General features: G+C 68.4%; 1 protein-coding gene across 3 annotated transcripts in view; it reads left to right on the forward strand.

Moving 5' to 3' along the window:
* Positions 1-19,277, forward strand: part of LAMA5 (laminin subunit alpha 5) — a 46,560-nt gene extending 27,283 nt beyond the window's left edge. For 2 of the 3 annotated variants that reach the window (XM_059134744.1, XM_059134745.1), the window contains 54 exons: positions 89-249; positions 358-466; positions 1,079-1,176; positions 1,266-1,467; positions 1,583-1,709; positions 2,294-2,433; positions 3,077-3,192; positions 3,521-3,732; positions 4,099-4,303; positions 4,511-4,655; positions 4,816-4,956; positions 5,070-5,231; positions 5,463-5,564; positions 5,681-5,764; positions 6,408-6,638; positions 7,029-7,142; positions 7,365-7,492; positions 7,679-7,759; positions 7,883-8,097; positions 8,268-8,368; positions 8,451-8,631; positions 8,716-8,865; positions 9,317-9,468; positions 9,539-9,649; positions 9,793-9,904; positions 10,445-10,615; positions 10,724-10,920; positions 11,037-11,153; positions 11,301-11,455; positions 11,737-11,878; positions 12,032-12,134; positions 12,745-12,855; positions 13,634-13,810; positions 13,903-14,051; positions 14,132-14,302; positions 14,380-14,516; positions 14,592-14,745; positions 14,886-15,019; positions 15,096-15,258; positions 15,336-15,470; positions 15,565-15,722; positions 15,816-15,948; positions 16,025-16,168; positions 16,271-16,401; positions 16,507-16,677; positions 16,778-16,916; positions 17,003-17,148; positions 17,217-17,409; positions 17,479-17,643; positions 17,769-17,931; positions 18,021-18,154; positions 18,242-18,335; positions 18,465-18,587; positions 18,808-19,277. In XM_059134744.1, coding sequence (XP_058990727.1) covers positions 89-249; positions 358-466; positions 1,079-1,176; positions 1,266-1,467; positions 1,583-1,709; positions 2,294-2,433; positions 3,077-3,192; positions 3,521-3,732; positions 4,099-4,303; positions 4,511-4,655; positions 4,816-4,956; positions 5,070-5,231; positions 5,463-5,564; positions 5,681-5,764; positions 6,408-6,638; positions 7,029-7,142; positions 7,365-7,492; positions 7,679-7,759; positions 7,883-8,097; positions 8,268-8,368; positions 8,451-8,631; positions 8,716-8,865; positions 9,317-9,468; positions 9,539-9,649; positions 9,793-9,904; positions 10,445-10,615; positions 10,724-10,920; positions 11,037-11,153; positions 11,301-11,455; positions 11,737-11,878; positions 12,032-12,134; positions 12,745-12,855; positions 13,634-13,810; positions 13,903-14,051; positions 14,132-14,302; positions 14,380-14,516; positions 14,592-14,745; positions 14,886-15,019; positions 15,096-15,258; positions 15,336-15,470; positions 15,565-15,722; positions 15,816-15,948; positions 16,025-16,168; positions 16,271-16,401; positions 16,507-16,677; positions 16,778-16,916; positions 17,003-17,148; positions 17,217-17,409; positions 17,479-17,643; positions 17,769-17,931; positions 18,021-18,154; positions 18,242-18,335; positions 18,465-18,587; positions 18,808-18,947 — 7,830 coding nt within the window. In that variant the 3' untranslated portion in view covers positions 18,948-19,277. Of the gene's footprint in view, positions 1-88; positions 250-357; positions 467-1,078; positions 1,177-1,265; positions 1,468-1,582; positions 1,710-2,293; positions 2,434-3,076; positions 3,193-3,520; positions 3,733-4,098; positions 4,304-4,510; positions 4,656-4,815; positions 4,957-5,069; positions 5,232-5,462; positions 5,565-5,680; positions 5,765-6,407; positions 6,639-7,028; positions 7,143-7,364; positions 7,493-7,678; positions 7,760-7,882; positions 8,098-8,267; positions 8,369-8,450; positions 8,632-8,715; positions 8,866-9,316; positions 9,469-9,538; positions 9,650-9,792; positions 9,905-10,444; positions 10,616-10,723; positions 10,921-11,036; positions 11,154-11,300; positions 11,456-11,736; positions 11,879-12,031; positions 12,135-12,744; positions 12,856-13,633; positions 13,811-13,902; positions 14,052-14,131; positions 14,303-14,379; positions 14,517-14,591; positions 14,746-14,885; positions 15,020-15,095; positions 15,259-15,335; positions 15,471-15,564; positions 15,723-15,815; positions 15,949-16,024; positions 16,169-16,270; positions 16,402-16,506; positions 16,678-16,777; positions 16,917-17,002; positions 17,149-17,216; positions 17,410-17,478; positions 17,644-17,768; positions 17,932-18,020; positions 18,155-18,241; positions 18,336-18,464; positions 18,588-18,807 lie in introns of those variants that run through there. The other variant, XR_009344839.1, reaches the window with a different exon arrangement.
* Positions 19,278-19,375: the final 98 nt, after the last annotated feature.

Below are 19,375 nucleotides of genomic sequence, written 5' to 3' on the forward strand. Positions count from 1 at the left end.
TAGAGGGGCAGGGTCTGGAGTACGGGGAGGGGGTGGGGTGCATATTGCCAGGACAGGACACCACCTCTGACCATGATGCCGCCCCCAGGTGGACGTTCAGCTTCAGGTGGCCGTGCCCCGGCCGGGCCACTACGTGCTGGTGCTGGAGTATGCCAAGGAGGAGGGCCGCCAGGAGCTGGGCGTGGCCGTGCACACCCCCCAGCGGGCCCCCCAGCAGGCGGCCCTCACTCTCCACCCCTGCCCTTACAGGTGCACAGGGAGGTGCACGGATTCAAGTCTGGGGGAGCTGTGTGGGAGGGCTCGGGCCCCAGCGCTGCCCCCCCTCCGCCCCGCTGAGACCCCTGCCCCTTCCCGCAGCACCCTGTGCCGGGGTACCGCACTGGATGCCCAGCACCACCTGGCTGCCTTCCACCTGGACACAGAGGCCAGCGTCCGGCTCACAGCCGAGCAGGCGCGCTTCTTCCTGGTAAGGCCCTGACCCCCGCTGCACGGGCCCCCGGGACTCCCCTGCCGTGTCAGGTCCTTCAGAAGATTTTAAACAGCCCCGAGGGCTCGTCACCAGCCCTCGCCGCTGTCCCTTGTGGCCACCCCAGCTCTGACCGCCGCGTCCTCAGCCTGTCCCGGAGTTTCTCAGCAGAACCTGCAGCCCACGCTTCCGGGCCGTGTCTCATGCCGACACCCGGTCGGCCACGCGGCGTCCTGGGTCTTCCCCGTGGGGTGTTTCCAGACGGCTCTGCTGGCTTATGTTTTGCTGTGCCCGTAGCACGCACCTATGTCGTGCCAGATGGTGCAGGGCGGAAGGGCCTCTCCCGAACCCGTGCTCGCCGTGTGCGTGTCCGCGCCAGCTCCCTGGAGCTGAGGGGGAGGCTGGCGGCCACCGTGCAGCCGGGCTCTGGCAGGGTGGGCAGCTGTGAGGACAGCTGAGATGGGCTCCTGGCCTGGAAACTGCCCTTGAGGGCTGGGGTCAAGCATCCAGAGGAGGCAGAGACTTGGTGCAAAGAGGCACGCAGGTCGGTTGCAGGGGTGAGGGAGGGGCCCACCCGTGTTTCCGTGTCCATGCCCGGTCGTCCGTCCGCAGCACAGTGTCACCCTGGTGCCCGTGGAGACCTTCAGCCTGGAGTTTGTGGAGCCTCGGGTCCGCTGTGTCAGCCGTCATGGTGTCTTCGGCCCCAGCAGGTGTGGGGAGGGGGGTGGCGGGAGGGGCCGGGGCAGCCAGAGGGGCACACTGGCCGGGTCCAGGGCCTCACCTCCGCACTCGTCCCCAGTGCCACCTGCCTGCTGTCTCGCTTCCCGAAGCCGGCCCAGCCCATCCTCCTCAGGGACTGCCGGGTGCTGCCGCTGGCCCCTGGCCTCCCGCTGGCTCAGTCGCAGGACCTCATCCCCGGCGCACCCCCGTCGGGGCCCCAGCCTCGGCCCCCCACTGCCGTGGACCCGGATGTGGAGCCCACGCTGCTGCGCCACCCCCAGGTGAGGGCCCGGGCCAGGAGGGACGGGGTTGCGGACAGGGGCGGGATTCCAGGCCGCCCGCCCTGCCCGGGTCCCCACCCCTGCATCTGCTCCCCAAGCCCCTCCTTCCCTGCAGGGTACCGTGGTCTTCAGCACTCACGTGCCCGCCCTGGGCCGCTACGCCTTCCTGCTGCACGGCTTCCAGCCCGACCACCCCACCTTCGCTGTGGAGGTCCTCATCAGCGGGGGCCGAGTCTGGCAAGGTGAGTGGCCGTGGCGGGCCAGGGGGCGGCCCCCCGGGAGAGAAGCCCATCAGGGGTCTTCTGACACAGCCCTGCTCTGTGGTGGTCGTCACAGACATGGACAGATCCGTCCTTTCTTAGTCCTTAAACGGGGGACCCAGGGCCCAGCGCACACAGCAGCCCCAGCCTCCCGGCCCTCTGCCTGGCTCTGCTCCTGACTCCACGTGAAAGTCGGGATTCACCCTGTCACATTCCAGGGTAACCGAGGGTTCGCCGTGGGACACACGGTGATGGGACTTGCATTCCTACGTGTATATGTACTTTGTTTCCGCTGGGCGAAGCTCAGGTCTGTGCCCAGTGGGCCTTTGTGCGTGGCTGCTTCTGGCCCGCGTCATGCGAGTGGGCCCGGCCAGCTGTCCTCAGACGGACCACAGGTCCCTGCTGTGTGTCACGGCCGCATGCTCCTTGGCAGCCAGGGCACTGTCCGGTGGCATCTCTTCCTCCCTGGTGACCCCAGGAGTGCCCCTGGTATGAGGCCACAGGACCAGGGCTGGTCCGTGGCGTGTGGGCGGGACACAGAGATGTGCCTTTCCTTCTCTCTCCAGGCCATGCCAACGCCAGCTTCTGCCCACATGGCTACGGCTGCCGCGCCCTGGTTGTGTGCGAGGGCCGAGCCGTCCTGGATGTGACCGACAGAGAGCTCACCGTGACCGTGCGGGTGCCGGACGGCCGCTGGCTCTGGTTGGTGAGTCCAAGGCTGCCGCGTCTGCGTGCAGAACACTCAGGGCCTGACACGGGGCTAGCCTTTCGGGGTGTGGACGTCCTGACCCTGTCCAGGGACCAGCCGTCCCCCCAGCTGCCACGCCATCGGCCACTCAGCCCAGGGGCCTCCCCCGTCTGCCTCGGCCCAGCCCTGTGCCAGGTGCCAAGGAGCAGCAGCTGTCAGGCCTCCGGGCCGAGCTGTGAGGCCACAGTGTGGGGCAAGTACCTAAGAGCCGAGATGTGGTCCACCAGTCCCCTGGGGCCCTGCTGGGCAGGGTGGCCTTCCTGGAGGAGGAGGCCCGGATGGGTGGAGACGGAGAGCCAAGGCAAGTGTGGCAGGCAGTGACGGGAGAAGGCACCAGGAGGCCAGGCTCTCCTCACAGACCCCAAGCTTCCATTAGGCCCCAGAAGCTGACTCCCTTCTAAGCAGCCCCGTGGGGACCCAGCTCCTGCCAGCCTTGCTGGGGCCGAGTGCTGGGGTGTGTTGCTGCCATTACCATCACGGCTGTCCTGGCCGGTCACAGAGGCCCCCGGCCGCGTGCTCCTGCTGGCAGGGTCTGGGACACTTCCCCCTTCTGGGTCCTCTGTGGGGCCCACGGGAAGGTGACCAGGTCCTGACCCCCTAGGAGTATGTGTTAGTGGTCCCCGAGGAGGCCTACAGCCCCAGCTATCTCCGAGAGGAGCCCTTGGACAAGTCTTACGACTTCATCAGCCAGTGTGCCAGCCGTGGGTACCACATCAGGTGGGCTGGGGCTGGGGCTCGGGGCTCACGGCAGGGCGGGGCAGTAAGGGGGAGCTGAGGAGGTGGGGTTTCCAGGCAAGGGTTGGGGCACGGGGCCAGGGCTGGGTGGGGGGCCCTGGGGCGGGCCCAGGGCACGGGGCCCCGGCAAGAGTTGGGGCTTGGGGCCAGGACTGGACTGGGACAGGGTGGGGGGCCCGGGGCGGGGCAGAGCAAGGGCACGGGATCCTGGGCAAGCGTGGGGACTGGGCTGGGACAGGACAGGGGCCCAGGCTGGGGCCAGGGGGCTCGGGGCCGGGGTTGGCCTCACACCTGCTTCTCCTCCAACCAGCCCCACGAGCTCATCCCCGTTCTGTCGTGATGCTGCCTCTTCTCTCTCTCTCTTCTATAACAACGGGGCTCGGCCTTGCGGCTGCCATGAAATGGGGGCCACAGGCCCCACGTGTGAGCCCTTTGGGGGCCAGTGTCCCTGCCGGGCCCACATCATCGGCCGCGACTGTTCCCGCTGTGCCACTGGCTACTGGGGCTTCCCCAGCTGTAGGCGTGAGTACCTGAGGCCGCGGGAGTGGTACCTGCTCCCCAGGGGGCTTCCTGCTGGGGGGAAGGAAGCATCCTACCGTGGCCGCCATGGCTACCGTGGCCGCCATGGCCGCCATGGTCAGGAAGAGGTTCTAGCGCAGCAGACCCATCCAGCAGGCCCCTGTCTGCAGGGCCTCAGGCAGTAGTGACCTGGGTGTCACACAGCAGGGACCAGATGACAATTCTAGGCAACTCACCCCACCCCAGAGGAGCGGCCCAGGGCTGGAGCTGAAACCACACCTGGGTGGGAGTGGGCGTGCCCCCCAGGCTGCACCAGGGCCTCCGACGGGGCAGAGGGCTTCACCCGCACCCGGTGCGTGCTCCCCACAGCCTGCGAGTGCCGAGGCCGCCTGTGTGACGAGCTCACCGGCCAGTGCGTCTGTCCGCCGCGCACCGTCCCGCCTGACTGCGTCGTCTGCCAGCCCCAGAGCTTTGGCTGCCACCCCCTGGTGGGCTGTGAGGAGTGTAACTGCTCAGGGCCCGGTGTTCAGGAGCTCACTGACCCCACCTGCGACGTGGACAGTGGCCAGTGCAAGTGAGCTGGGCACTGGGGCTGTCCCCGTGGCCCCGGGATGGTCCTGGGTCAGGGGCTGGCGTTGCCACCAAGCACACACTTTCCAGTTCAGGGGATGGGCTGGAGGGAGGGGTAGGCCTCGGGGGGCCACCTGTGGTTGGTCTTGGTTCGGCCCGAGAGGTCGGAGTTGGGGGCGGGTCCGGCCAGCCACTGAGCCCCCTCTCACAGGTGCAGACCCAATGTGGCTGGGCGCCGCTGTGACACCTGCGCCCCCGGCTTCCACGGCTACCCCAGCTGCCGTCCCTGCGACTGCCACGAGGCAGGCTCCATGCCCAGCAAGTGTGACCCCCTCACAGGCCGGTGCCACTGCAAGGTAAGACCAGGCTCAGCCACCCGCCCACCCCGCGCTGCCTTAACCAGGGCTTCCTGGAGGCTCCGGGGAGAGTCAGCCCATGGCGGAGGCTGACAGTGCGCCAGGGCGGGCAGGGGTGCAGCACGCGGCCGACTGACCCGTGCTGCCCGCCCGCCCCCAGGAGAATGTGCAGGGCCCGCGGTGTGACCAGTGCCGCCTCGGGACCTTCTCCCTCGATGCTGCCAACCCCAAGGGCTGCACCCGCTGCTTCTGCTTCGGGGCCACCGAGCGCTGCCGGGGCTCCGTGCTCACCCGCCGTGAGGTGTGTGGGCCGGGGGACCCAGCCCACGTGGGTGGCGCCTCGAGGAGGGGACTGCTACCCCCCGCCAGCGTGCTCTGGCTGTTGACCTCAGTGCCCTTCCCGTGTGCCCGCAGCACGTGGACATGGAGGGCTGGACGCTGCTGAGCAGTGACCGGCAGGTGGTTCCTCACGAGCTGCAGGCAGAGGCAGAGCTGCTGTACGCTGATCTGCGGCGCGGGTTCGAGGCCCTCCCGGAACTGTACTGGCAGGCCCCGCCCTCCTATCTGGGGGACAGGGTGAGCCGGCAAGGCAGGCCCTGGGGAGGGCGCTAGGAGGGTGTCCGGGCAAGACAGCACCGAGACTGCCCGTGTCTGAGGAGGGAAGGGGACTCCGTGAGGGTGCCCAGCCCTACCCTGGTCTCCAGCCCCAGGGGTGCCCGAGGCCACCGCTGTTGACTCTGGGCCCACAGTCAGTTGACTCTGGGCCCACAGTCAGGGTCTGGCGAGGTCACGATGCTCTGTCTCCAGGTGTCCTCCTACGGCGGGATCCTCCGCTACGAGCTTTATTCGGAGACCCAGCGTGGAGACGTGTTCATCCCCACGGAAAGTCGGCCGGACGTGGTGCTGCAGGTGGCCGGTGGCAAGGGTGTGGCCGGGCAGGCAGTGGGCATTCCCGGGCAGGATGGGTGGCAGCTCACTGCCAGCCCTCACCTGCCCGCCCACCCCACCACCCAACCCCTGCCCAGGGCAACCAGATGAGCATCGTGTTCCTGGAGCCCGTGTACCCGGCGCCTGGCCACATTCACCACGGACGGCTGCAGCTGGTGGAGGTGAGCAGGGCTGGCCTGGGCACCCGGGGCCTCCTGGATCCTGGCGCAGCCCAGGGAGGCCGGAGGGGCCTCAGGCTGCCGTGCCTGCCCTCTAGGATGGAAAACGGGGTGCCGCTGGGCTGGTGCTCCTGGCCGCGTGCTGGCCCGCAGAGCCCCCAGCCCGACGCAGGAGTGGCCGCCCGTGGGTGCCCAGCCCTGCAGTTCCCTCGGAGCCTCTGCTCCTCCCGCTCACGGTCTTTCCTTAGAGCTTTAGAGAGGTCGCGTGCGGCCCCTGCCCTGTCCCCCGTGGAAGCCACGGCTTGCCTGGCTCCTATTCTCGATGTCCCGGAGGTGTCTTCCGATGAACAGAAATTCGGATGTTTACTGTACCCAAGTTTATCAGTTCTTCACGTCCAGTTAGTGTTTTGTCTGATTTAAGGAACTATTTGTGTCTCTGAGATCAGGGAGTAGGAGGCTGTTTTGTTCTAAAAGCCAGGGGCACCTTCTTAGTGTCTGGGTTCCTAACGGGTCTGGACTTGGGCTTTGTGCCCAGTGTGAGGCAAGGGCGCGGGTGCTGGCTCCCCCGTGGGTGTGGGCTGATCCAGCCCCCCGGGAACCCGGCACCCTGGTCCTGCTGCCCCACTGAGCCCGCCGCGGCCTGCAGGGGAACTTCCGGCACTCAGAGACGCACAGCGCCGTGTCCCGTGAGGAGCTCATGATGGTGCTGGCGGGCCTGGAGCAGGTGCACATCCGCGCACTCTTCTCCCAGACCTCTGCGGCCGTCTCCCTGCGCAGCGTGGCGCTGGAGGTGGCTGGCGAGGTGGGCGGGGGGCCTCCGGCCAGCAACGTGGAGCTGTGTATGTGCCCGGCCAACTACCGCGGAGATTCGTGCCAGGTGAGGTCGGTGGGGGGCACCCCTCCCCTGCGCTCTGTCTTCCCGACTCCTCCCTCACCCACTGGGTACCACCCTCCCAGCAGCCCTGCCTTCCTGCCATGGGCTGGGCCGCTCCACTGTCCATTGTATCGCTGCTGGGCCCTCTGCGCACACAGCCACTCTGTGTCCCTTCACCGCCCGGTCCGGCCAGGCCTCGGCCACCAATCCGCTTCCCCGACCACGTGGTGGGGAGGTGCGCACCTGAGTCAGGGGATCCGTGTGGCTTCGGGGGCTCTGCCTTCGTGTCTAGCGGGGTCAGGGCCAGGACCCCTGCAGGTCTGAGAGCATGGTCCTTCCCCTGCCCCTCGGGCTGCCTTGCTTTCTTCCTGACCATGGATGCCTCTGCCCCAGGAATGTGCCCCTGGCTACTACCGGGACATCAAAGGTCTCTTCTTGGGTCGCTGTGTCCCCTGTCAGTGCCATGGCCACTCGGACCGCTGCCTCCCTGGCTCGGGCGTCTGCACAGTGAGTAGGGCTGGGCAAAGGCAGGGCAGACACCCTAGACACAGACTAGGGAAGACCGGGAGTCTTTGGGTCAGTGGTATGGACAAACTGGGGTCCTGGCAGAAGGGAGGTATCCTGAGTGGGGCACTGGCTGGCCTTGGGCGTAGAGTGCCTGGCACGGCTGGGTGAGCTGGTGGGAAGCAGAGGCTCCACCATCAGTGCTGCCTGTCCCTTCTGCCTCAGGGCTGCCAGCACCACACTGAAGGTGACCACTGTGAGCTCTGCCAGCCTGGCTTCGTGCGCAGTGGGTCCGAGGACCCGATGGCCCCCTGTGTCAGCTGCCCCTGCCCCCTCGCGGTGCCTTCCAACAAGTAAGCTGGGCCAGCCCGCGCAGGGTCCGTCACCCTTACAGCCCTGGTAGGGAGGGTCCCCACACCCTACCGGGCTGAGCCAGCACTGCCCCCTGGAGGCCAGAGCAGCTGGGGTGGGCTGGCCAGGTGCACCCCCGCCCCACCCTATGGTGTGCAGCTGTCCAAGAGCCGGCTCTGTGTCCGCAGCTTTGCCATGGGCTGCGTCCTACGAGGAGGGCGCACGCAGTGTCTCTGCAAGCCGGGCTACGCGGGCACCTCCTGCGAGCGGTGAGCGGGCGGGCGGGCAGGTGGGCGAGCAGGAGGGCGCGCTTGTCCGAGGACCTGCAGGAAGGTGGGCGTTGTGGGCGGAGCACCCCAGACCACTGACCCTACCCTCGCCCCCCACCCCAGGTGCGCGCCGGGCTTCTTCGGGAACCCGCTGGTGCTGGGCAGCTCCTGCCAGCCGTGCGACTGCAGCGGCAACGGTGACCCCAACCTGCTCTTCAGCGACTGCGACCCCCTGACCGGCGCCTGCCGGGGCTGCTTGCGCCACACGACCGGCCCCCGCTGCGAGAGCTGCGCCCCTGGCTTCTTCGGCAACGCCCTGGTGCCCGGCAACTGCTCCCGTAGGCCTGGCGCGGCAGGAGGAAGCTCGTGCAGCGGGTGCCCCTGGGGGAGGCGTGGGGGACGATCCCTCTGAGCGAGTGAGGGATCGAGGGTGGGGCAGGGCTGCGTCGGGTGGGAGCTCCGGAAGGAGTGAGGGGTTGGGGCCACCGTCACAGCACCCCTTCTGCAGGGTGTGACTGCTCCACGTGCGGGACAGAGACCTGCGACCCCCACAGTGGGTACTGCGTGTGCAAGGCAGGAGTGACCGGGCCACGCTGTGACCGCTGTCAGGTAGGGGCTTCCTGGAAGAGCGGGGCTGTGGGGAGCGGCCCGCAGGCCCGACCGGCAGAGCCTGACCGCAGTCTGTGCGCAGGAGGGGTACTTCGGCTTCCAGGACTGTGGGGGCTGCCGTCCGTGTGCCTGTGGACCAGCCGCGGAGGGCTCCGAGTGCCACCCGCAGAGCGGGCAGTGCCACTGCCGGCCGGGGGCCGGAGGGCCCCAGTGCCGTGAGTGTGCCCCCGGCCACTGGGGACTACCTGAGCAGGGCTGCAAGCGTGAGTACGGAGGGGTGGGGTGCTGTGCGTGGCCGGCCCCGCGGGACCCTCCGTCAGCCCCTCACCCCACTCTTCCACACCTAGGCTGCCAGTGCCAGGGGGGCCACTGTGACATGCACACGGGCCGCTGCACCTGCCCCCCTGGGCTCAGTGGGGAGCGCTGCGATGCCTGCAGCCAACAGCACCAGGTCGTGGTACCCGGTGGGCCCGGGGGCCACGGCGTCCACTGTGAAGGTGCGTCCCTGTGCCCCAGCATTGTGCCTCCCAGGTCTGGGCATGTGAGGCCCAGCCCCTCACGATCTGTTGACCTCCACTTCCAGAGACACCTCGTGTCCCCCAGCTCCCTTTCAGTTCTCTGGGGGACCTCTGGGCTCTGTGCTGATCTCCTTCCCGCCTTCTGATCCCTGAGTCCAGAACTTCCCAACTGGTCCCCACCACCCTGGGACCCACCCCGAGCTTGTACTGACTTCCCGGCACCCGCCCCCTTCCCGACGGACTTCTTGATTCCCAGCCTGGCCTTTCTGTTGGTCCCGCGACCCGGGGCTAACCTCTGACCCTCACCGACCTCCTCACCTTCCACCTAGCTCAGTACTCCAACTCCATGACCCCTGGCGGACCCATTCCCACTGCGCTAACCCCGTGAGTCCTTCCCCAGCCCCGCACTGACCCCCTGTGCTGCCCGCAGTGTGCGACCACTGCGTGGTCCTGCTGCTGGACGACCTGGAGCGGGCCGGCGCCCTCCTCCCCGCCATCCGCGAGCAGCTGCGTGGCATCAACGCCAGCTCTGTGGCCTGGGCCTGGCTGCATGCACTCAACGCCTCCATCGCCGACCTGCAGGTACCGCTCAGCCTGGCCCACCCCAGACTGCTCTCTCGGGCTGTGGGCTCTCACCTTCTCTCCTCCCCAGAGGCAGCTCCAGAGCCCCCTGGGCCTCCGCCACGAGACAGCGCGGCAGCTGGAGACCCTGGAACGGCAGACCTCCGGCCTCGGACAGGACACGCAGAGGCTGGATGGCCAGGCAGGACCCTGGGGAGCCCTGCCCAGGACACGCCTCCCCTAGAAAGCCCCTTCTGTAGGCTGCACCCCCCAGGCCCCAGAGTGCCCAGCGTCACCCCCGATCCTTGCTTTAGGCTGTGGCCTGACAGGATGCTGTGTCCACAGGCCACAAGAGCCCTCGCCGAGGCCAGCCGGCTGCTGGACAGCACCAAGGCCTCACTGGGCCGGGCGCAGGCGCTGCTGGCGGCCATCCAGGCTGTGGACCACCTCCTGAGTGGTAGGGGCGAGCCTGGCTGGGTAGCGGGTGGTGGGCAAGCAGAAGGGCGGTCAGGGTCAGAGCAGGGTTCGAAGAACCGGCAGGGTCTGGCCGCTTAGACACGGCTGAGTGGACAGCAGGGCAGCGTGCGAGGCCGGAGAGGGTGTGGTGTGGCCAGACAGGGGGGCGGGGGGCACTGAGGGGCACCTGCTGGTGGCGCCTGAGTGAGACAGAGCGGCCGCCGCAGGGGAGGTGCTGACTCCGCCCGGGCGGGAGGAAGGCACTTGGTGGCGACCCGCCACAGGGCTGGTTGGGTCAGGAGGCCTAGGGGCAGCTGGGGCAGAGGGTGGTGGGGGGTTGGGAGGGGCCGAGGAGGGTGAGAGTGTGGCGGCTGAGCCGAGCTGGGGCCTGGAGCCGGCTTGTACCAGCCGTGCGGGGCATTCCTGGGTGGTGTGCTGGCGCTCGGAGCTCGCTGGCTGAGGTCTCGGGCGTGGGAGCCGGTGGGCAGGGGTCTGCTCGGTCAGCAGGCTGGCCCTGAGCGCTCTCCCCGGCCGCCCATAGAGCTCGAGTCCCGGATGGACCACCTGTTCCCGGCCAATGCCTCGGCCCCGTCGGGCGAGCACGTGCGGCGGACTCTGGCTGAGGCAGAGCGGCTGCTGGGGGAGATGCGGGCCCGACACCTGGACGCCCCAAGAAGAGTAGCCGAGGCCCAGCTGGATGCGGCCCAGAGACGTGAGCAGTCGAGACCAGCTTGAGATGGGGCAGGTGGGGGGACCGGGCGGGCACTGGGTGGGGACCCGGAGTCACTGCCCAGCCGTCCCCACCTGGGATCTGGGCCAGTGTTGGCCCGTGTGCAGGAGCAGCTGACCAGCCACTGGGAGGGGAACCGGGCGCTGGCCGCACGCACCCGGGACCAGCTGGCCCGGCACGAGGCTGGCCTCATGGACCTGCGAGGGGCCCTGAACCGGGCAGTAGGCACCACTCGGGAGGCCGAGGAGCTCAACAGCCGGAACCAGGAGCGCCTGGAGGACGCCCTGGTGAGGGGCTCGCTCGCCCTCTCCCTTCCCCCGCTCGCCCTCCCCCCTGCGGCCCCTCGTTCCCACCCTGTCACACCTCCGTTCTTGTCACCCCCTTTCTTCCCCGGGGCCTCTAGCTCCGGAAGCAGGAGCTGTCCAGGGACAATGCCACGCTGAGGGCCACTCTGCAGGCCGCCAGTGACACCCTGGCCCAGCTCTCTGGACTCCTGCACGGCATGGACCAGGCCAGGGAAGTGAGTGCGGTCCTGCCTGGGGACTCCGAGGCTGCCAGGGGTCTGCGCGCGGAGCGCGGCCTCCGAGTTCCCAGGTCGGGGCAGAGTGAGTAGCGGACTGGGTTGAGGAGGGGAGGAGGGTCCCACTTACACCCCCGCCCCTTCCAGGAGTATGAGCACCTCGCTGCGAACCTGGATGGGGCCCAGACGCCGCTGCTGGAGAAGATGCGGGCCTTCTCCCCGGCAGGCAGCAAGGTGGGCTTGGTGGAGGCCGCCGAGACACACGCACAGCGGCTGGCCCAGCTGGCCCTCAACCTGTCCAGGTGCGTGGCTGCAGGACGCCCCGGGGGTGCAACGGGGCCTTCCTGGGGCACGGCCCATCTGGGAGGGCTCCTGGAGGAAGCGGCTGTTGTCTGTACAAGGTCCCCGGAGGGGTCCCGGCCCAAACCGGCCGCAAGGGATGAGAAAGGCGCGCATGGCGGGCGGGCGGCAGGGCAGGTGCTGGGGACGGGGGCACCAGAGGAGGCAGGCCGGTTGGTCTGAGGATGTCTGGGTCCGGGCCCCCAACCTACGCACCCCGTGGCCCTCTCCTGCCTGCTCGCAGCGTCCTCCGCGGGCTCAACCAGGACGGCTTCATCCAACGGGCCGTCGAGGCCGCCAGCGCCTATAGCAGCGTTCTCCACGCCGTGCTGGCCGCCGAGGGAGCTGCTAGCCAGGCACTGCGGCAGGCTAGCCACACGTGGGCGGTGAGGCCCTCCCCCCGCCTCCCGGCCCCAGCAAGAGCCCCTGCCCCCTCCCCCCCCGCCCACAGCCCCTGCAAGAGCCCCTGCCCCCCGCCGCTGCCCGCCTCTGGTTCCCAGAAGGCAGGTATGAAGCACGTCTTGCCCCTGTGTGTGCAGATGGTGGTAGAACGTGGCCTGGCGCCCCGAGCCCGGGAGCTGCTGATCAACGGCAGTGCCCTAGCCGAGACCGCTCTCCGTGAACAGCAGAGGCTGGGCCGGGGTGAGTACCGGGGCTGTCTCTGTTCACACTGGGGTGATGGTGGGAGTGTGACAGCCGCCCTGTGTGGGGGTCCCACTTCCCACCGGCTCAGCGCGTTGCCCTGGGAGCTCTGCAGAGGCTCGATGCCCCCCAGGTCTTGGGACCAGGCCCCGGGGCTGTGGAGGGGCCGGGGAGGGGTTTCTCCTCTCCGGATGGGTGCCTGGTGGAGGAGGAAGCGCCGGCTGGTGGCAAGGGGCACGCGCTCTGCTGCTCGGCCCTCGGGGTGCGGGGGGTCCCTGGATGGTGGCCTGGTCCCCCCCGAGCTTCCCTGTGTGAGCTGTGGAAGGGGGTGGTTACATCTGCACGGGATTCCCGCCCTCACCACAGTGACGGTCCTCATGTCTGGGTGTCTCCGTCCGTGGGCATGACGGTCCTCATGTCTGGGTGTCTCCGTCCGTGGGCATGACGGTCCTCATGTCTGGGTGTCTCCGTCCGTGGGCATGACGGTCCTCATGTCTGGGTGTCTCCGTCCGTGGGCGTGTTGGCTTCATCCCTTCCTGATGAGGCCGGCCGCGGTGGGCTGTACGCTGGGAGTGGGGGCTCCTGGGGCTGAGGCTGCCTCCCCCCGCAGCACGGGCTGCCATCCAGGGTACCAGGACCCAGCTCCGAGATGCCCAAGCCAAGAAGGAGCAGCTGGCAGCCCGAGTCCAGGAGGCACAGGCCATGCTGGCCATGGACACCAGTACGTTGGTCCTCGCCTCTCCCCTCGCCTTCTGCTTGTCCCCAGGGGGGCCCTCCCTCCCCCTACAAGCAGGGTGCCAGCCGGGGCTCTCCGTGGGGCCCTGAACAGGGACGTGTCTATACCTGTGCCGTCCAGAGTGCTGGGCAGCCCCAGCCCAGAAGCAGCTCGCCTGTCAGGAAACTACACAAAATAGATCCAAGGAGCGAGTGAGAGCGGGAAGGGGGCAGGAGGCGCTTTGGAGAGAAATGAGAGGGTTTGGGGGGCCGTGGGGAGCGCGCAGCAAGGACATTTCATCCTCAGAGGCTGAGGGGCATTGGGCCTGCTCGGGCCCCCAGGAAGGCCATCCGAGGGGGTGGTTGGACGGCACGAGGGGGCAGGAGCACGGAGGCCCATGTGGCAGAGCCAAGGACCCAGGGCAGGCCTCTGGGCGAGGGGTGATGCACCCGACCCAGGTCGAACATCCTAGCAAGCTTGGGCTTGGGGGCCATGGAGGCTCAGGCAGGGCCCTGGGACAGACGGCAGAGCTGACACAGGTGTGGGGGTGGCCGGCTGCGGTCTAAAAGGAGGGCACGGGAGGAGCTGTCCAGTGGAGGGCAGGACACACACATAGTGTCTTTGATGCCTGTGGTTCTCGGGAGATCTGTGGGGTGCTAAGTGCCCCGATTGCGGGAGTTTGTCAGGGCGGGGCTGGTGCTCCCCCACCCCCCGGAGGGCAGGTGAAGCCAGGACGGTCCTCGTCTGTGTCCCTCTGAGCTCGCCTGCACGCTGCCCGCCACAGACGAGACCAGCAGGATTGCTCACGCCAAGGCTGTAGCCGCCAACGCCCAGGCCACGGCCACCCGCGTGCAGTCGCGGCTCCAGGACATGCGCAAGCACCTGCAGCAGTGGCAAGACCAGTACGGAGGCCTGCGGGGCCAGGACCTGGGCCAGGCGGTGCTCGACGCGGGCCGCTCAGGTGGGCGCCGGGGTGCCACAGCCCTGACGGCGGGTGGCCGGGGCCCGGGGAGGACAGGCTGTCAGGGGCACGGCCTCCCCTGCTCCCCGCAGTGTCCACCCTGGAGAAGACACTCCCGCAGCTGCTCGCCAAGCTGAGCCTCCTGGAAAACCGCGGCGCACGCAACGCCAGCCTGGCCCTGTCCGCCAGCATCGGCCGCGTGCGGGAGCTCATTGCCCAGGCCCGCGGGGCTGCCAGCAAGGTGAGCTCAAGGGCCGGGGGACGGCGGGCATCTGGAAGACCAGGCAGTGGACACTGATGAGCCACGTGTCCCCCACACAGGTCAAGGTGTCCATGAAGTTCAATGGTCACTCTGGGGTGTGGCTGCGTGCCCCTCGGGACCTCTCCGACCTTGCGGCCTACACCGCCCTCAAGTTCTACCTCCAGAGTCCGAACCGGGTGTCCGGCCAGGCCCCCGGGGATCGCTTTGTGCTCTACCTGGGCAGCCGCCAGGTACCAGGCGGGCACAGTGGGCTGGGCGGGCATGGCGGGGCTAGGTGCCTGTCATGCTGAGCCTCCTGTCACCGCAGGCCGTCGGGGACTACATGGGCGTGGCTCTGCGGAACCAGAGGGTGCACTGGGTGTACCGCCTGGGGGAGGCAGGCCCCGCGGCCCTCAGCGTCGACGAAGACATTGGGGAGCAGTTCGCAGCAGTCAGCATCGACAGGTGGGTGACCTGGCCCCCTTGGGCTCCCTCCATCGCTGGACAGGGTCCACTCCTCACCCCCCATTCTGCCTTCAGGACCCTCCAGTTTGGCCACATGTCTGTCACGGTGGAGAAACAGATGCTCCATGAGACCAAGGGGGACACAGTGGCCCCTGGGGCCGAGGGGCTGCTCAATCTGCGGCCTGACGACTTTGTCTTCTACGTTGGGGGCTACCCCAGCCACTTCACAGTGAGCCTGGCGGGGCGGGGCGGGGGTGGCCCTGCACTCCGGTCCCAGGATGTCCTGCTCTGTGCCTGGCTGCCCACTGAGTGCCCTCCCTGGGGTCTGTCCTGGGGGCGAGAAGCCCTGACTGTGCCCTGTGCCTGCAGCCCCCCGAACCCCTCCGCCTCCCTGGCTACTTGGGCTGCATCGAAATGGAGGCGCTCAACGAGGAGGTGCTGAGCCTCTACAACTTCGAGGAGACCTTCCAGCTGGACACCACCGTGGATAGGCCCTGTGCCCGGTACGTGCAGCCGGGGCCAGGCCCTCGTCGCACCCTGGCTGGCTCTTGGCTGACTGCTCTGATCTCTGACCTGCAGCTCCAAGTCGACCGGGGACCCGTGGCTTACGGACGGCTCCTACCTGGACGGCTCTGGCTTCGCACGCATCAGCGTGGAGAGTCAGATGGGCACGACCAAGCGCTTTGAGCAGGAGCTGCGGCTCGTGTCCTCCAGTGGCATCGTCTTCTTCATGCAGCACCAGGCACGCAGGCCGCCGGCCCCAGCACACAGCCCTCCGCAGCACCCCTGTACCCTGTACTGACGTGCCTCTCCCCCCAGGACCAGTTCCTGTGCCTGGCCGTGCGGAAGGGCTCCCTGCTCCTCCTCTATGACTTCGGCGCAGGCCTGATGGAGGCCACGCTGAGCCCGGCGGTGGACGCCAGTCTGCTGAACATGACCACGGCCAGCAAGGCGGTGAGGCTGGGCTCGGGGGAGGGCTCAGGGGCTCCGGGAGGACCCGTGGGACGCATGGCTCACCCTCAAGCTGGGGCCCGCCGGCACCCCACAGATCCAGGTGTTCCTGCTGGGGGGGGGCCGCGGCCGTGTCAGCCGCGTGCTGGTGCGCGTGGAGAGGAACAATGCGTTCAGCGTGGACCACAGCAGCACGCTGGAGCTGGCCAGCGCCTACTACCTCGGGGGCGTGCCGCCCGACCAGCTGCCCCCAAGGTGAGTCTGGGAGCGGCCGGCCGGGAGCAGGCGGGCACCCTGGAGGTGGTGGCGGCGGCTGCGGCGGCGGGCCCTGATGTCCGTCCCCTGCAGCCTGCGGCAGCTCTTCCCCTCCGGAGGCTCGGTCCGCGGATGCATCAAGGGCATCAAGGCTCAGGGCAAGTACGTGGATCTCAAGAGGCTGAACACGACGGGCATCAGCTCGGGCTGCACTGCCGACCTGCTGGTGAGCCCCGGCCCGCCCTGGCCAGCAGCCCCATTCCAGGCCTGTGTTGTGGGCCCTCACGGTCACTCTCCTCTAGGTGGGACGGGCCATGACTTTCCACGGTGACGGCTACCTGTCCCTGGGGCTCCCTGATGTGCCCCCCGTCACGGGCCACATCTACTCGGGCTTTGGCTTCCACAGCACCCAGGATGTCGGTCTGCTCTACCTCAAAGAATTCCTGGTGCGTGCGCCCCCACTCCTGGCAAGCAGCGTGGGGCTCTGGGAGCGAGAGGACGGGAGTGCAGGCCCTGGCCTGCTCCCCTGACCTGGGCACTGTCCCCAGGATGGGCCATACCAGGTGTCCCTGCAGCAGGGCCGGGTGGCACTCCGGCTCCCGACGACAGAGGTGAAGACCCAAGGGAGCTTTGCCGATGGTGCCCCCCATTACGTGGCTTTCTACAGCAACGACACAGGGTGAGCCTGGCCCACTGGGCCCCTGGCAGCAGTGTCCAGGGACTGGGAGGGGGAAGCACTGGGGGCGGCTGGCGCAGGGCGGGGAAAAGGTTGCTGTGCTTGCAGGGTCTGGCTCTATGTGGACGACCAGCTTCAGCAGATGAAGCGCCACCAGGGGCTGCCGCCCAGGCCCCAGGCCCCATCTGAGAAGAACCAGGTGCTCTACTTGGGAGGCTGGTCCGAGTCCGGCAACTACTCCAACTTCAGTGGCTGCATCAGCAATGTGTTCATGCTGCGGTGAGCCGGCGGGGGCGGGGGTCAGGTGGGGGGGTATGGGGGGTGTGCCCTGGCGCGCCCCCCCACTGCCCCACCAGTGCTGACCTGCCGCCCTCCGCAGGCCGCTGGGGCCGCAACGGGTGTTTGACCTGCAGCAGGACTGGAAGAAAGTCAACGTGAGCTCCGGCTGTGTCCCAGCCCCGCACGCCCAGACCCCAGGGCAGGCACCTCGAGGACTGAGGGCAGCAGCGGCACGGAAGGTGGGGGACCAGACACTGTGTGCCAGGCGGGACAGGGGTGTGGTCGGAAGGCCATCACCACGCATTCTGCTTCCGATTCTCCCCAGGCTGGCCGACGCAGCCGCCAGCCCCGCCAGGACCCTGCCTGCACCCCGCCCTGGTCTCTCAGGACCATCCGAGACGCCTACCAGTTTGGGGGCCCCCCGTCCAGTCACCTGGAGTTTGCCCATGTCCCGGCACCTCCCAGGAACTGGTAAGGCCAGGCCGGGTGGGGAGGGTGCCCAAGGGCCGCCCAGGCTGACGGCCTCCCTCCGCTTCCAGGTCCCACATCTCCATGCTGGCCCGCCCTCGCGCCCCCCGCGGACTTCTGCTGCTCGCTGTCCCCAGCAAGGCCAGTGGCCCTTCCCTGGCTGTGCTCTTGAGCCACGGCCACTTTGTTGCTCAGACGGAGGGCCCTGGGCCCCAGCTCCGTGTCCAGAGCCGCCAGCGCTCACGAGCTGGCCGGTGGCACACGGTGAGTCGCTGAGGGGGCACGGGCCAGGTCCTGGGAGCTCCCGTTCTGACGTGCCCCCTCCCGCCCCAGGTGTCTGTGAGATGGGAAAAGACCCGGATCCAGCTAGTGATAGACGGAGTCTGGGCCCAGGACCGGGAGGGGCCTGGCCAGCAGCACCAGGAGGCAGAGAGCCCCCGGCCCCAGACTCTCTTCGTGGGGGGCCTCCCAGCTCGTGGCTTCAGCACAAGCCTCCCAGTGAGAACCTCCTCTGTGTAACCCCCCCAACCCTGAACCACCTCCCCCGTACCCCATCCCCTGCTGAACGGCCCTCCTGGGCCCTTGGGACCTCCCACCGCACCAGCCCATCTGTGTCCCCACAGGCGGCCACCGGCAGCTCCAGCTTCAGTGGCTGTGTGAGAAGACTGAGGCTGGATGGGCGGCCCCTGGGGACCCCCACACGGGCAGTCGGGGTCACGCCATGCTTCTCAGGCCCCCTGGAGAAGGGCCTGTTCTTTGCAGACAGCGGAGGTGTCGTCACCCTAGGTCTGTAGGGCACGGGTGCACCCCTGCCTCAGTGGGGCGGGAGTGGTAGCCCCGCTGCCCTGCCCCTCCTCACAGCTCCCTCCTCACAGACACCGCGCCGCCTCCCGTGGCCCTGGAGGCCCTGGAGCTGGAGGTGCGGCCTCGGACGGCCACTGGCCTCATCTTCCACCTGGGCCGGGGCCTGGCACCGCCCTACCTGCAGCTGCAGACGCAGGCTGAGCGGGTAAGCTGCGGGCCAGGGGGCTGAGGCCGCGGGGTGGGATCGAGGTTCGTGGGACTCTTCTGACCACCCCCCCCGGCCCCCACCCAGATCCTGCTGCAGGCGGACGACGGCGCCGGGGAGTTCTCCACGTGGGTGACACGCACTGCAGCCTTGTGTGATGGGCACTGGCACCGACTGGCAGGTAAGCGCCCCCCACCTCTGCTTTTCTGCTGAGTAGAGCACCCAGGAGGGACTCGGGAGGGGCAGTGGTGCAGGCCACATGGCGGACAGCCCCTAGCCCCTCCCAGTCACGGGGACCCTGTGCCCACAGTGACCAGAAGCGGGAACGTGCTCCAGCTGGAGGTGGACACGCAGAGCAACCGGACCCTGGGCCCCATGCTGGCGGCCTCCACGGACCGTGCCCAGTCACCTCTGCACCTCGGGGGCCTGCCTGGTGAGGGCGGCCTCAGCCTGGGGGTGGGAGTTGCCCGTCGGGGGCCTGCCTGGTGAAGGTGGCCTTGCCTAGGAGCAGGGACTGCTCCTCGGGGACCACGTGCCGGGGTGACCTGCTCTCATCCCGCCCTCCTGTGATGGGGAGGCCAGGAAGACAGGCATGGGGGGCACTGGGATGCTGGCCTCTGCTCTGACCGGTCTCCCCCCTTCTCCTCCCCCAGAGTCCATGAACACACAGGCTGAGCCTCTAGCCTACCACGGCTGCATGAGGAATCTGGTGCTGAACGGCGCCCCCGTCACGTGGCCTCACTCCGTGGGCATCCAGGGGGCAGTGGGGGCCAGCGGCTGCCCAGCCACCTAGCGAGCTGCCCCTCCAGCAGCCACGCCCGAGAACCTTCAGGGGCCCTGGCCCAGTGTCCACAGGAGGGCCGCCCCAGGCGGGCAGGCTCCCACCTCGCAGAGTGCCCGGCCCTGCACTCAGCCGGCTTCACATCCAGGCCGTCCGGACTCCAGATTCTGGGGGTGATGACCCATCTCTCTAGAACGGTCTAAGTCCTACCTAATGTTGCAAACTGAGGCTTCTGGTCCTTTTTCGTTCGGTTTTGTGCTGACATTTCCCTTCCCCCAACGTTTCCTCAAGTGAGGAACCTGCCCTGCTCCCTGAAAATTAAAAAGCATCTTGTTTCACTGAGGGTTGACTTTAAACATGAAAGTAGAGCAGCCAGAGACCGATCTTGACCCCGGACGTGCTCGTGGGGGAACCCCCTGCCCAGGGGGCCGCCCTCACAC

Source organism: Mustela lutreola, chromosome 9, assembly GCF_030435805.1.
Source record: "Mustela lutreola isolate mMusLut2 chromosome 9, mMusLut2.pri, whole genome shotgun sequence".
In the NCBI taxonomy this organism is placed as follows: Eukaryota; Metazoa; Chordata; class Mammalia; order Carnivora; family Mustelidae; genus Mustela; species Mustela lutreola.